Here is a 12,264-nt window from a genome sequence, read left to right on the forward strand (position 1 = left end):
CTTCCGCCTTTTGAAGTCCCCAAACATGCCGACGCATTTTTGGATGAAGTCAAAATACCCACTAAACGTTTCACTGGTACGCTTGAGGCGTCGGAAACGATGTATCCGCAGAAATGCTTACGTAATTTTCTGGCAGAGTACTGAAAAAAAAAAGACGTCTTAGCGGTACAATAAGGTTTATCTACGTAACACGTGCTCCTCGTGTTTTGTTAATCATTAGATTTTGGTCTAAGTGGTAAAGAACCCAGGTTTAAATTTGCACCTCAAAGAAATTCACTGTGAATTTCCAAAGACAATAAAATCAAGTTTTTCAGGCATAAAATGGCACCTCACGATTCACAATGAACCAAATTATTCAAAAAAGCAAACATATCAAGAGAGCAAGACATAAGTAGAAAAGTGGATTTTATTGAGAAGGTTAGACTGGCATGAGACACAACACAAGCAAGAATTTCAAAAACAAGCTGTGATGGAAAACAAATACACTACATCAAAAAGTCAACTTCATTGGAAAAGCTGTGATTTGAAAAAGCAAAAAAATCGGGATGGGAAAAAGTCAGCCATTTCTACAACCATTTACATATAGGAGATAAACCTGGATATTATTTACATGGCAACAGATTACAGTATTTACAAAGCCAGGGCTGGAAGCAAAGTGAAACTCTCACAAGCTGCATTTTTCACAGTCCTGAAAAAGCACAGGGTGATTTTTTGGCAGAGAAGCAGAGATTTTAACAGTGCCTGGAAATGGTGCTCTAACAAAGATTGGCCCAGACCAGAATACGGTCACCAACAAAAGTATTCAAGCTTTTGTCTTTTTGTTTGTCGTTTTTTTTTTTTTTTGGTCACATATAATTCAAAATGTAGTTTTGAGGGAAATCTAAACAACACAAGGGAAAACAATGTTCAAGGGGTTTTCAGAGATGCCTGGAGTCAGTGCCAACACAGATATTCTCACATGATGGGTTATATCTTACCACATTAATATTGGTTATAGTATATTCAAGCAATCTAGAGCAAATCTCTGTACATTTATTAACACACATTCATGATTCAGGCAAACAGGGGAGGACTGTCCCTTTAACAAGGCATCTAATCACAGATGGAAACAAAGAAAGGGAGGAGCTGGGGGTTCTGGGTCAATGTCAGTGGTCAAAGCCAGGAGGATACGGTGCTAAACACCACCCGGCTAACGGCAGGGAGGCCTGGCTGAGTCGCACCACTCAGAATTAAAAAATAAAAATAAAAAATAATAATAATCAGAATCAGAATATTCAGTTAGCTCATCAACAATTACATCAGCATCGACACCGGTTTTGATTCAACCCTGAGAAAACAGTGGACTGCATGTTCACTAAGTGGCACACCTGCCTAAGAAGGTAATCTTTTTACCCTCTGAACACCCAGAAATAAGGGACAATTTATACGGAAACTGGCATCTTAATTATCTGATTAAAGATTTAATAATAAAGCAACATTTAAATAGTGATTAAGTCTTAAGAAATTATATCAAAGGAAATAAAAGGTTCAGTCTGTTGTGGTTGTGCCCTTGTCAAGCAGTTTTCTGCAAAACAAGGTGCCAGTGCTGGAGCCAGTTCACTCCTCAAATCTTTAACTGTAATTCTACTACGTCTTCACTTCTGATCGCGGGCGTTAAACCTGCTGATCTGAAATGGAAAAAAAAAAAGAAAAGCTGATGACTGCCAAATGTGACTAAAATGACTTAGCAACAACTTTCAACAGACGTAACAGTAAATTTGGACTAGATGACTTCAGTGCTCGGCAAATCAACTCTCACACACAGTATTGGTAATTAAACACTACTTAGATTAATTCCTGCGTTTGTTTGGAAGCCGTGCGTCTCATTTTGGAAAACCTTTTGCTGGCGCCAGCAATGACACCTTGAGAGAAAAAAGCCCCAGTAACTCGTGCTGTGAATGCAGAGCTCAGGACAGAGGAGGTGAAGCAGCAGGTTTCAGATGTCATCCAAGATCCAAACGAGGCTTCTTCTCCATTTATATTACCACGGCGTGCACGGCTTACTCGTTCCTCAAACAAATCCTGAACTTACAACAGGGCCAACTCTTCAAAGAGGAGAGTATAAACTAATATAAAATGTCTGAAGAAGAATGCTGACGTCTCATCGGATTCTTCTGATGCTGCTCTCTCTCCCAAGTCCTCTTCATGAGCGAGGGGGTGGTCTGTCCCTGTTCAGGTCCTCCATTTCCACAGGTTGTCAGAGGTCATTGGAGCATGAGCTGTTTGAGGTTGTCGTGCAGGATGGTGTCCTTGACGTCCCGAAACACCAGCCTGATGTTCTCCGTGTTGATGGCGGTGGTGAAGTGGTGGTACAGGGGCTTCTGAGTACAGTCGCGCCTCTTGGCCCGGAAGCAGTCCACCATGAACGCCTGGACGTCCGGCAGGCTGTGCTCCGGTCCGTTGTACTCGGGAAAGTAGTCCTTGAGGGGAACGTTTTTCACTTTCTCCTCCAGCAGATCCGTCTTGTTGAGGAATAGGATGATCGAAACGTTGTTGAAGACACGGTTGTTGACGATGGTCTCGAAGATGTCGAGCGATTCACGGAGCCGGTTGGTCTGCCTGTCCTCCATCAGCACCTGTAACAGATGACGGAAGAATTAAATACTACTGCCAGTACGGATGGTGTAAATCCTTTAACCTGTACATGTTACATCCTGTCAGGTATTCATAAGCTTCCTTTTAATAGCATTACCTATTAACCAAAGTCAATTTGGATTGCGTTAGGTTTTAAAAAAAAAAATAAAAAAACACGAGAAAACCCCCCAAAACTAGGCTATTTGGTGTAGCCTGCTATTACATGGCTCTTACAACAACAGTTGGTATGTTGCACTGGGCAAATCAAACAAGAGCTTGTTTTTTGAGTCAGTTACAACAAAATGAGGAAAACAGTGAGGGATTTGAATTAAAAACTAGGGGCCAGCATAGCTAAAATGAAGTTGGTTAAGTCCCAGAAAAAATATTTATGATGGCAAAACACTTGAGATGGTTCGATCAGAGGCAAATAATTCTGCTTTCAAGCAGCTTGATTCCACATTCAACCATTAAGAAAGCAACGCCATTGGAATCCTTAAAGGGGACCCATTCTTTTCCTTATTTTCAGCCATTTATATACTGTTATAATGGTGGACACTCATTAAACTCACTCATATTAATTATTAAATATTGTCAAGAAATCCGGCTTCAGACTGCTGTAAACACTCAGTTTCAGACAGGTGTTTTCCTAATCTTTTGTCTTTTCATGTGAAAAATCTTCTAAATGGTTCTGTCAAAGAAGCCATACCTGCCTGACATTCAAGCCTTTTGTATATGAGGGACAACCAATCAGAAGTTAGTTGGCTCCATTAATGCTTGAGATAATTTCAGTTTGTGTAAAGTTAGCAGCAAAGCAATATCCTTACATCTGCTCTGAGTTTCGAATGAAGTTTCTGCTGGACATTTCAGCCTCTCGTTTGTGCAAATACTTCAATCCATCACAATTTAATGTGTACTTGTAAAATGTTGTCTTGCAAGTCTTCTCACTGTTTTCCCACCGCTCTGAAAAAGTACCAAACCACAACCCCCCGAACTGAGCCTTGTAAATGTGATGAAGAACAGACCGATTCATGCTGTTGGTGCCCATTTAAACATATCAGTCACATTTTGGGGATTCACATCAGCCTATCGCTAGAATACTGAAGACGGAAGGGGAAACATGGTAAATAAATACAGCATGACTAGCAAATAAATGAACCAAAGTTGTCACTTGCACATCTAAGTGGTGGTCAAATCAGAGCTTTAGTTAGAAACTCAAATGATTAATTCGTCTTAAGGAAAGTCTTGCAGCTGCACATGCAGAAGCATCAATGAAACGTTATCAAAAGTTACCACACATTATTGTCAAGAACAAACTGGTTAATGTGCTTCTTATCATCCTATCTGTAATGAGCGTGCTTGCCCGTGAGTGGCAGGAAATGAGATGCCATGGTTTCTTTCTGCATCTGATGCAGCAGCGGTGTTTACTTTAATTTTTTTACCTGGTCATATTCGGAGGAGGAGACGAGGAAGAGGATCGAGGTGACTGAGTCGAAACACTCAAACCAGCGTCTCCGCTCGGATCGCTGCCCTCCCACGTCCACCATCTTGAAGGGAACATTCTTGATCTCAAAGTCATACTCATGGATGCCCTTAGTGGGTTTACGAGCCAGCAGGATGTCCTGTTGAGTGGGAAGATAATCCTAGCAGGAGAGGCAGAAAGACAAACTTTTAATTACTGAGACAAAAATACTATTTGTCCTCATTTCCACCTAACCGTTTGATTTATTTGCAGACTGAAGAAGAAACACCAGACACATAATAAAGTTCAAACTAGCAGCCAATTCATCTGTAAATACTAGAAATGTGTTTTATTCTTCAGCTCTAACTTTGAGTCCTGCAAAAGCACGACTGGAAATGACACATTTATGAGGTCTGAGGAAATCACAGCAGAGTTTAAGACTACACAAACATGGTTCTGTAAATATTCACAAATATGGGGATTTCCCACAGAAAGCAATCGATGGGAAGGTCGGCATTTTGTAGAAAATGAAAGTAAAGGTTTGACATAATACGTTTAACATCTGCTTCTGCTGTAACCTCTGTGGCTCTGTGGAGGAGCTGAATCTAAAGGTGGATATTTCAACTGAAAATCACCAGGAAGCTCGGGTAAAGGCTCTGTATACAAGCCAATCATCTTTGTAATCATTGTTAAACTGGCTTTAACAGGTTCTTAATAGAGGGGACGGCTCCAGATGCAGGCTAGGTGTGTCCTGTTTAAAAAAAATAACTTGAGCATTTTAAACATGTCTTACCAAATAAACATACACAGAGTGAAACAGGGAGGAGAGAAACTAGCACAGCTACAATTGACAGCACAAAGAGTTGAAATGAATATTATGTTCATAAACTAAACACAAACAACCACAAATGGATGCTGTTTGTAAAATGGTGATGAAAGAAAAAACATTAACTCCATTATGAAAACAGTCATTATGAGTTTGATTATACATTTAGGGGGGATTTCATTCATGTTAGTAGCGCCCATTCAAAATGTGCTCATTTGTAATGAGAACACTGTGGTTTGCAACTGTGTGTGCGTGTATTTCTATAATAAACAAAAAAAAGCCTGAGGTCAGCCACAGGAGTGAAGTTAACATACACACACCCACAGAAACAAAACTAGCTTTTTAGCTTCATAGCATTTACAAAAGCTATGAGGATGTGTGTGCGTGCAACATTATATTCATTCAAACACATATAAGGTGAACCTGCTAAGCCTCTGTCCATTTTCTGTGATATGTAAACTGATATGATGGAAGCTTGCAGTAAACATGACAATGGCGTGGCATTTTTTTCTTCTCCTAGCTCTGGTTGACATCACCAAGATGTGACACCTCCTTAATCTTGTCATCCCAGACATACAGATCTGAGTGAGCACAGTATAAGGATTATTTTTAATATGAATCATGCAAAGCTACTCTAGTAGAGTGGTGCTGGAAATGAGCAGAAAAGGCTGCACTTTATGTATCGAGTTCATACTAAAGGTGGCTGTATTGAAGAGCACAACATGAAAGACGCATCTAAAAGAATACAGCAGCCTTTGTGCTTACACCACCTGTAAGCACAACCTTGGTAATAAAAGTGTAATTAAATTTACAAAACAAACATACGCATACAAACCTCATGAAGACAGTAAGATTGTAGATGTTAGCATACGGATGTGTGTTTGTAAATAATAGTACAAGTATAAACACTTAATGTCCTCAGTGTAAAAAGGATGTGTTTATGATGCACAGAAATCTGAAAAACAATTCAACTTCCAGCATGCTGATGTCAGAAAAAAGGAAGTATTGTTAAAACTCAGTTGGGAGCGGTTAAAATATCTCTCATGTTAATAAAGGAAAAACCCTGATTTACTCTCAATAACGCCCTCAAGTTTTGGACTTTAGACTTAATATTAAGGGTTTATAAACTGTTTGAACTCGCTCACTGTGTTCATCTTGATGTTTTTTTTAAACTAAACTTTTAAACACCTGAAAAAAATTGAGCTTAATTAAATATAAGGAGCTTCTTTCACAAAATGACAGCATTATCTGCGGCAAACAACCGCCTTAGTAATTTCTAAGGTAATCTTTAATTGTCTGGACATGTTGCAGTATTACCTATAACATGCACAAGTCTGATTATCACAAAGAGTACAAGCAGAAACAACTTACCGGCTCGCCGAGCTTATCCAGATTATCCAAGAAATACTTCACTGACTCACCCTGCGACAGGACAGAAGAGGAATTTCTGTTAATTCTACACAATTAATTCGGTTCTGTCATTTTTACCACAATCAGCAGAAAACATTTTGCAGCAATATGTTTGCAAGTGGAAAAGACGCCGAGATACTAGTGGGGAGAGTGTTTTGCTGCCACACAGACAGAGGTAACCTGACTTTTTTCTTTCTCCCGTGTCCGCCCCAGAGCAGAGTCTGTTCTGAGGTACTGAGGCAGGATGCGCATTATTTAGTAAGACTGTGACACGTGTTTCTAAGTGTGTCTTTGATGTATTCAGAAGTGTGTGTGTGCGTGGTTAGAAGTGTTTTATATGAGTTTTTTCCCAAGACTTTTTCGACACTGCTTTTGTGCAGGCAGTGCAAGACCAGACACGGGGCTGCAAGGACTGAGATGCATTCCTTTATCTGTGAGCTGGTGCGGGTCCTGCACTCGACATAAACCAAAACACCGTGTGCAAAAAGAAAAACAGATTTAACCCATCGTCTTTCCTGTGACCTGCAGCGCCTCTACTGCAACGCACTACACTTGCACAGGGGATTTTTGTTTTGTTTTTTGCATGTCTTTTGCATTAATGACACGATAGGCATTTAAATGTTCCCAGTTGCAGCGATCGGGTTGTATTTCTCTCTTACCACCATGTACCAGCATTACCCAGCCCAGCTTCTTCTTCTTGTCACCTTTTGATCTTTAGTGAAGAAAAAAGAAAAAAAAAAAAACTAACCTGACCTGAAAAACCTGTGATTGTGTGTGCGCATGTCTGTGTGTGTGTATGTGCATGGCTAGGATTACCCAAGGGAGGAGCCCAATGGTGTGGCGCTCTACTAGAGTTAAATGAAGAAAAAGCTACTTTTCTAATTTCACATCCGACTCCGCCCGAGTAAAAGGAGCTCATAACTAAGAAGGGTTTGGTTGGTTTTGAAATAATCAAAAATCAAGTCAGATTTTTTCCCCCGTTTTTTTTTTTTTTTAAAAAGGAGAAGAGAAACAAGAAGCGCAATCACTCTGCGCTCTCCCTGCTGAGGCATGACAACGCCTGCAGAAGCAAAACTGAAACTCAGCAATATGTCATCTGAACCGACACTTACATTAAAGGAAGATGTGACTAAATAATTCTAATACTATGAATCTCAGAGTCTCCGATGAAAAGATTAAGACTACTGTAATGAGCAACGCCGACGTCTGCACTGCAGGAAGTGAGAGAAGCCATGTGCATACTCACAGCGCTACGTGTGTGTGTGTGTGCTTTTTTAAACATGATAATTACAACCAAGCCTGAAGGCACGTGCGATTTGTGATACAAATGCTTAAATGGGGCACGGTCAACACGAGGGGATTCTGGGTAATCTGCTGGAAATGACACAAATCTCTTCTTAGAGAAGGAAAAAAATTTTAACAGCTCCCAACAGAATTACTTTTGCCCTCAGGGTTTACAGTGTACTCACCATTAAAACTTAATATTAAGGTTTTGTACACTGTAAGCTTGCAATTGATATTCAGTTTCATTTCAAGACCTCTAACAATAACTAATAATAAGTTTATTTTAATATAAGAGAAAAGGCAAAAAGAACCCAAAACATCCCAAACACTTTTCAAGATGTGTGGTTGGTTTTATAAAAGATGGACATTTGACAGAAACTACACTGTTCTGTACAAACATTTTTTTAATACGTATACAGAGACTTTTTTGACCCTAAAATAATGCTTTTTTTCCTAATTAAAGTCAAATACTGTTTCACTTTGTACCCTAGAACAATGAGTTAATTGTCACATATGAATTAAAAATGTTATCTGTTTTATAAACGAACTGTCTTGGCTGTACAGTAATATGTAATTGTGTGTGTGTGTGTGTGTGTAGCCCTGTGTCTGTGTTCCATTGACCCTCCACTGATATTACACAACAAATAAAGGCTCAAAGCTATTTCTGATCAATTGTTTAGTCTATAAAATGTCACCTCATTTTCCAGAGTGGGACGAAGTGACAGGTGACCAACTATTTGGTTTATTCAACCAATCCGCCAAAATTCAAAGAGCTTTAATCTGTAAACATGTGCACATGTCAAATAAGGATGGGACAATATATTTTGTATGGCTTCCATCTGTAGTATCAATATCTTTATCAACACATGTAGGCGATTTCACCCAGATTCCCTCACCACTTTCAGCTGCCGCAGTGCTTATAACCTGTGTTAAGCAAGTTCACACAGACTCACTGCCATATCTATATGTACTTACATAGCTAGTCATCCCCACACGGTCCATTATAAGATACATAAAGCTCTGAAGTGAACTGATAATGATGATACATATATCCTAATGCCACAGTGGAGAATATAAATGTATGACTCCTGCTTTTTCGTGGGCGTTTTTACTTGTTTCGTTTTCACAGATATTGTGATGTATCGCAGATGATCGCCTCGCAGCACACTTAGGCTACAGTGATTCTGTGATACCAACACCTAGCGTCCAGTAACTGAACAGCTAGTCAGGCTTTTAGCGATCCTGCCGCTCTTCAGTTACAGGCTGTTTCCATAGCAGGCTGCTTACATTGTTCCGTTTACTACTGTCACCGAATGAGTCACATTTGTGTTTATATGAATGATCAGTCCGAGTGACAGCTCACTTCCATTATTAAATGCACAGCTCCAGCTACAAAAGTCTAAAAGGTGCGATGTTTTCCGTGATAATTAACGCTTTTGAAGATTTCGGGGGTGGGCGGGTGGAATAAAGGAACTTGACAATTTGCAAAATGAATACATGAATAAAATACTTACACTCTTACACAGATAGGTTATGCACGTTAGTGTGTGTGTGTGACCTTGTGTAACTAGAGGTGTGCGACACTCTTAGTGTTTGTGTGCAAATAACGCTGAGTGGGAGAGCCAGGGATCTGTTTGTAAGCATAAAGCTGTTTAACTACAGATCAACATTCCTGCTCTGATCACACTTATTCCCCTTGTCTGTCTGGAAAGGTTTGCACCAACAAGCTGAGTGTGTGTGTGCCACAGCAACAAAACGCCATTGACGAAAGTTTGGTTTTATGCAACCCACTAGCAAATTGTAATTTTCTGCTTTTCATTACTGAAAGCCACTTGGAGAAGCGCAGCCCTTATTCTGTCCTCAGTTGGGGGCCCCTTAACTGCTGAAGTGTTTAAGTTTGTCACATGAAGGCAGGACAACCAGGGTTATTCCTATATAGACAACATTTTGGGAAGAGCCACAGGAAAATCACCAGCCTTTTGATAAACACACTGTTTTCTTAATTGGGGATTATTTACTTGGATAAAGTTGGCATTTTTTTGGCTTATTAAATAGCCAGTATACACAGATTTCTGTCAAATCAGGTAAAGTAATCAGTGCCTTAACTGTAAAGCCACACTCATGGGAAAAAGGGGCTTATTTTGAGTCAGGAAAATCCCTGACAGCTGGTCATTTTTAAAAAGAAGCCTAAAGCAACGGTAATAAAAGATAAAATAAGAGCATATCAACAGCCCAGAAAGGACATGTGAACGCACTCCCGACCACATCTGCTCTTCTGGGGTAAACGTCACAGAGTTAAGACGTGCACACTGACAGCCAAAAGATATACGCAGCTGGGAGAGGTGTAAACAGGAAGCCTATTGAATCACATGTCTGACCACTCGGCACAGAGAGTGCACCAGAGACTAAAGAATTAGATGCAGGGAGAGAGGAAAGGGAGGATGAATTGAAAAGTCAGTTTCACTTTCTGTTTTCACTGCCATTTTCATCAATATGACTTTTTGGAAAAACCCATTCAGAAACACCAGAAAACCCTTATTGCACCTGGTGATAGAGAGCTGAGATTGAGAACGTTTTATCAGACAAAACTAGGCCACCATTATCTGTCAGTTATGCCATTTCAGCATGTGTGTGTGTGTGTGTGTGTGTGTGTGTGTGTGTGTGTGTGTGTACGCTCTAACCCACCAGCTGAAACTCCCTGCGCCTATCGTAGGCGTTCTGTATGCCCGAGTCTGCCCACAGGGCCTTAATGGCGGACAGGTACTCCAGGAAAACCGATGTCTCAAGCTGCCCACTGGTCATCTTGGCTGAGCGGGTGTCGAACGCCATCAGGTTGTCGCCGTGCGGCTGGTTGTCTTCATCACCCCACGGGATGTGCAGCTTCTCACGGGCGTCCACCAGCACACGTATACCTGGAAAAGGAAGTCAGATGGCAACTTAATAGTGGAAAAGGGTAGTGAGAAGGGCAGGTGAAACAAAAGTAACCCAACACCTGTGTCCTTTGGAGGCCTGCTGTGTCTAAAAAAAATAAAATAAAATACAAAAAAATGATGATAGGGCAAGAAAAAGTAGAGTTGATTTTAAGGTAGCACATGATTAACATAACCCTGTTACTAGACAGATTTCAGGGTTTTTCCTGCTTACACAAAATTTCCACCACAGAGGTCTTAGCCTCCCCTCAATGGAAAAAAAAAAAATCACCACCTTGTGCTAACCATCACTCTACCCATTTTTTCTTTAACTGAACTTTCATTCACTCAAGAATAAAGCACATTTTGCTGATATAATGACCAGAAATAAGAAGAAAATGTGCTTCAAAAGCCACATTATAAGCCGGGGAAATCCCTGTATTCACAGCTATTATTTACGTTTATTTCAAACTGACTGTTTATTCATTAAAAAAAATGTACAGGATGTGCTGGTCACACCAACACCTTACTTTGAAAATGTCCGAAATAACTGTCGGGTTATATACAATTTCGTGACTATTAAAAAGCGACGCTTGAGCCTTGTCGGTATTTACAGACGATTTTGTTTAACGTAGACAACACCAACGTGAAGATTTCTCTTTCATTCAGTCCGTGGACAAAGAGGAACACCTTACAGCACACTACACTGGCGGGTTGCCCTCCATTAGCTTCATCCCGAGCTTAGTTATTGAGCAACAAAACTTGCCTGTAGCTGATTTAAAACCGCGAGTTGTGTTGGTTAAAGATATCACAAAAAACTTGATTCGCTGTATTTGGTATAGCTATGCTAAACCCCTAGAAAAGTTAAGCTTATAGGACAAACGAGGCTCCTATGGGTGTGCCGAGAGCAGATGTAGACTGTTTATGTGTCCTCTCACCCAGCCCAGCGCTGCTAAACAGATGTGGAAACTTTCCAGTGCCTTTTAACCGAGTAAAAAGGGCGATTTTCACGCCCTTTAAGTTTCCAGCCCTCGGTAGCGAGGTTACCTTTGATAACATTGCTGTAAATCGTTGCTCTGAACTCCTCTCGGGCGTGCTGGTCGAAGTCCTGGCCGTGGATGATCCGCATTTGTTTGAGGAAAGTCGACTTGCCGCTCTCGCCAGCGCCGAGGAGAAGGATCTTCACCAACCGTTTTACATACGTTTTCTCCTTGGAGAGACATCTGTCGATCTCTTTGGACTTTCTCAGCTGTTCCACCTCGCCGCTGTTAAGCAGGCAGACGGGTAGACAAACTTTTAACACGGACCTGGTCGGCAGGAAATCCGCCATGTTCGCACAAACTTCATCGATGCTAATTTGATGCGCGTTCTCGGGCGCAGGCACGGGACCAAGCCCCTTCCCTAAACTCAGGAAGTACCGCTGCTGACTGTTTACCATCAATCTTAAGGCACAGCCTACTGTGCTATTTACGCGGATATGCCTCACATAAACACGTAATATTGTCCGTAGCTACGTTTGAATGGAAACACACAAAAATAACTTTATAAGCAGCATACTGAAATTTACACGCGAATACATTTTCAAGTTTTAGAGGTCTAGTTGCATGATACACTATAAAAATAATTAATAGGCGTTGACGGCTATAATTAAACTAAAAAATAAATACATAAAGTTTTCATAATTAACATTAAAATAAATATGAAAGAAAAAAGGAGAGTTGACCGGTGGTGGTATGTCGCCCTCTACTGGTGCAGTATAGAAA

The 12,264-nt window shown here is 40.6% G+C and overlaps 1 protein-coding gene across 1 annotated transcript; it reads right to left on the reverse strand.

Annotated features, from left to right (window-relative positions):
* Window positions 1-388: 388 nt before the first annotated feature.
* LOC102796261 (guanine nucleotide-binding protein subunit alpha-13) lies at window positions 389-11,939 on the reverse strand. Its single transcript, XM_006790957.3, has 5 exons — window positions 11,549-11,939; window positions 10,278-10,504; window positions 6,270-6,320; window positions 4,053-4,253; window positions 389-2,615 (listed from the first exon to the last, which is right to left on the reverse strand). Exons 1-5 carry the CDS (start codon window positions 11,937-11,939, stop codon window positions 2,244-2,246), a joined length of 1,242 nt encoding a protein of 413 aa, XP_006791020.3. The 3' UTR covers window positions 389-2,243.
* Between the last annotated feature and the right edge of the window lie 325 nt (window positions 11,940-12,264).

Source organism: Neolamprologus brichardi, chromosome 8 (genome assembly GCF_056152115.1).
Source record: "Neolamprologus brichardi isolate AB-2024 chromosome 8, ASM5615211v1, whole genome shotgun sequence".
NCBI lineage: Eukaryota > Metazoa > Chordata > Actinopteri > Cichliformes > Cichlidae > Neolamprologus > Neolamprologus brichardi.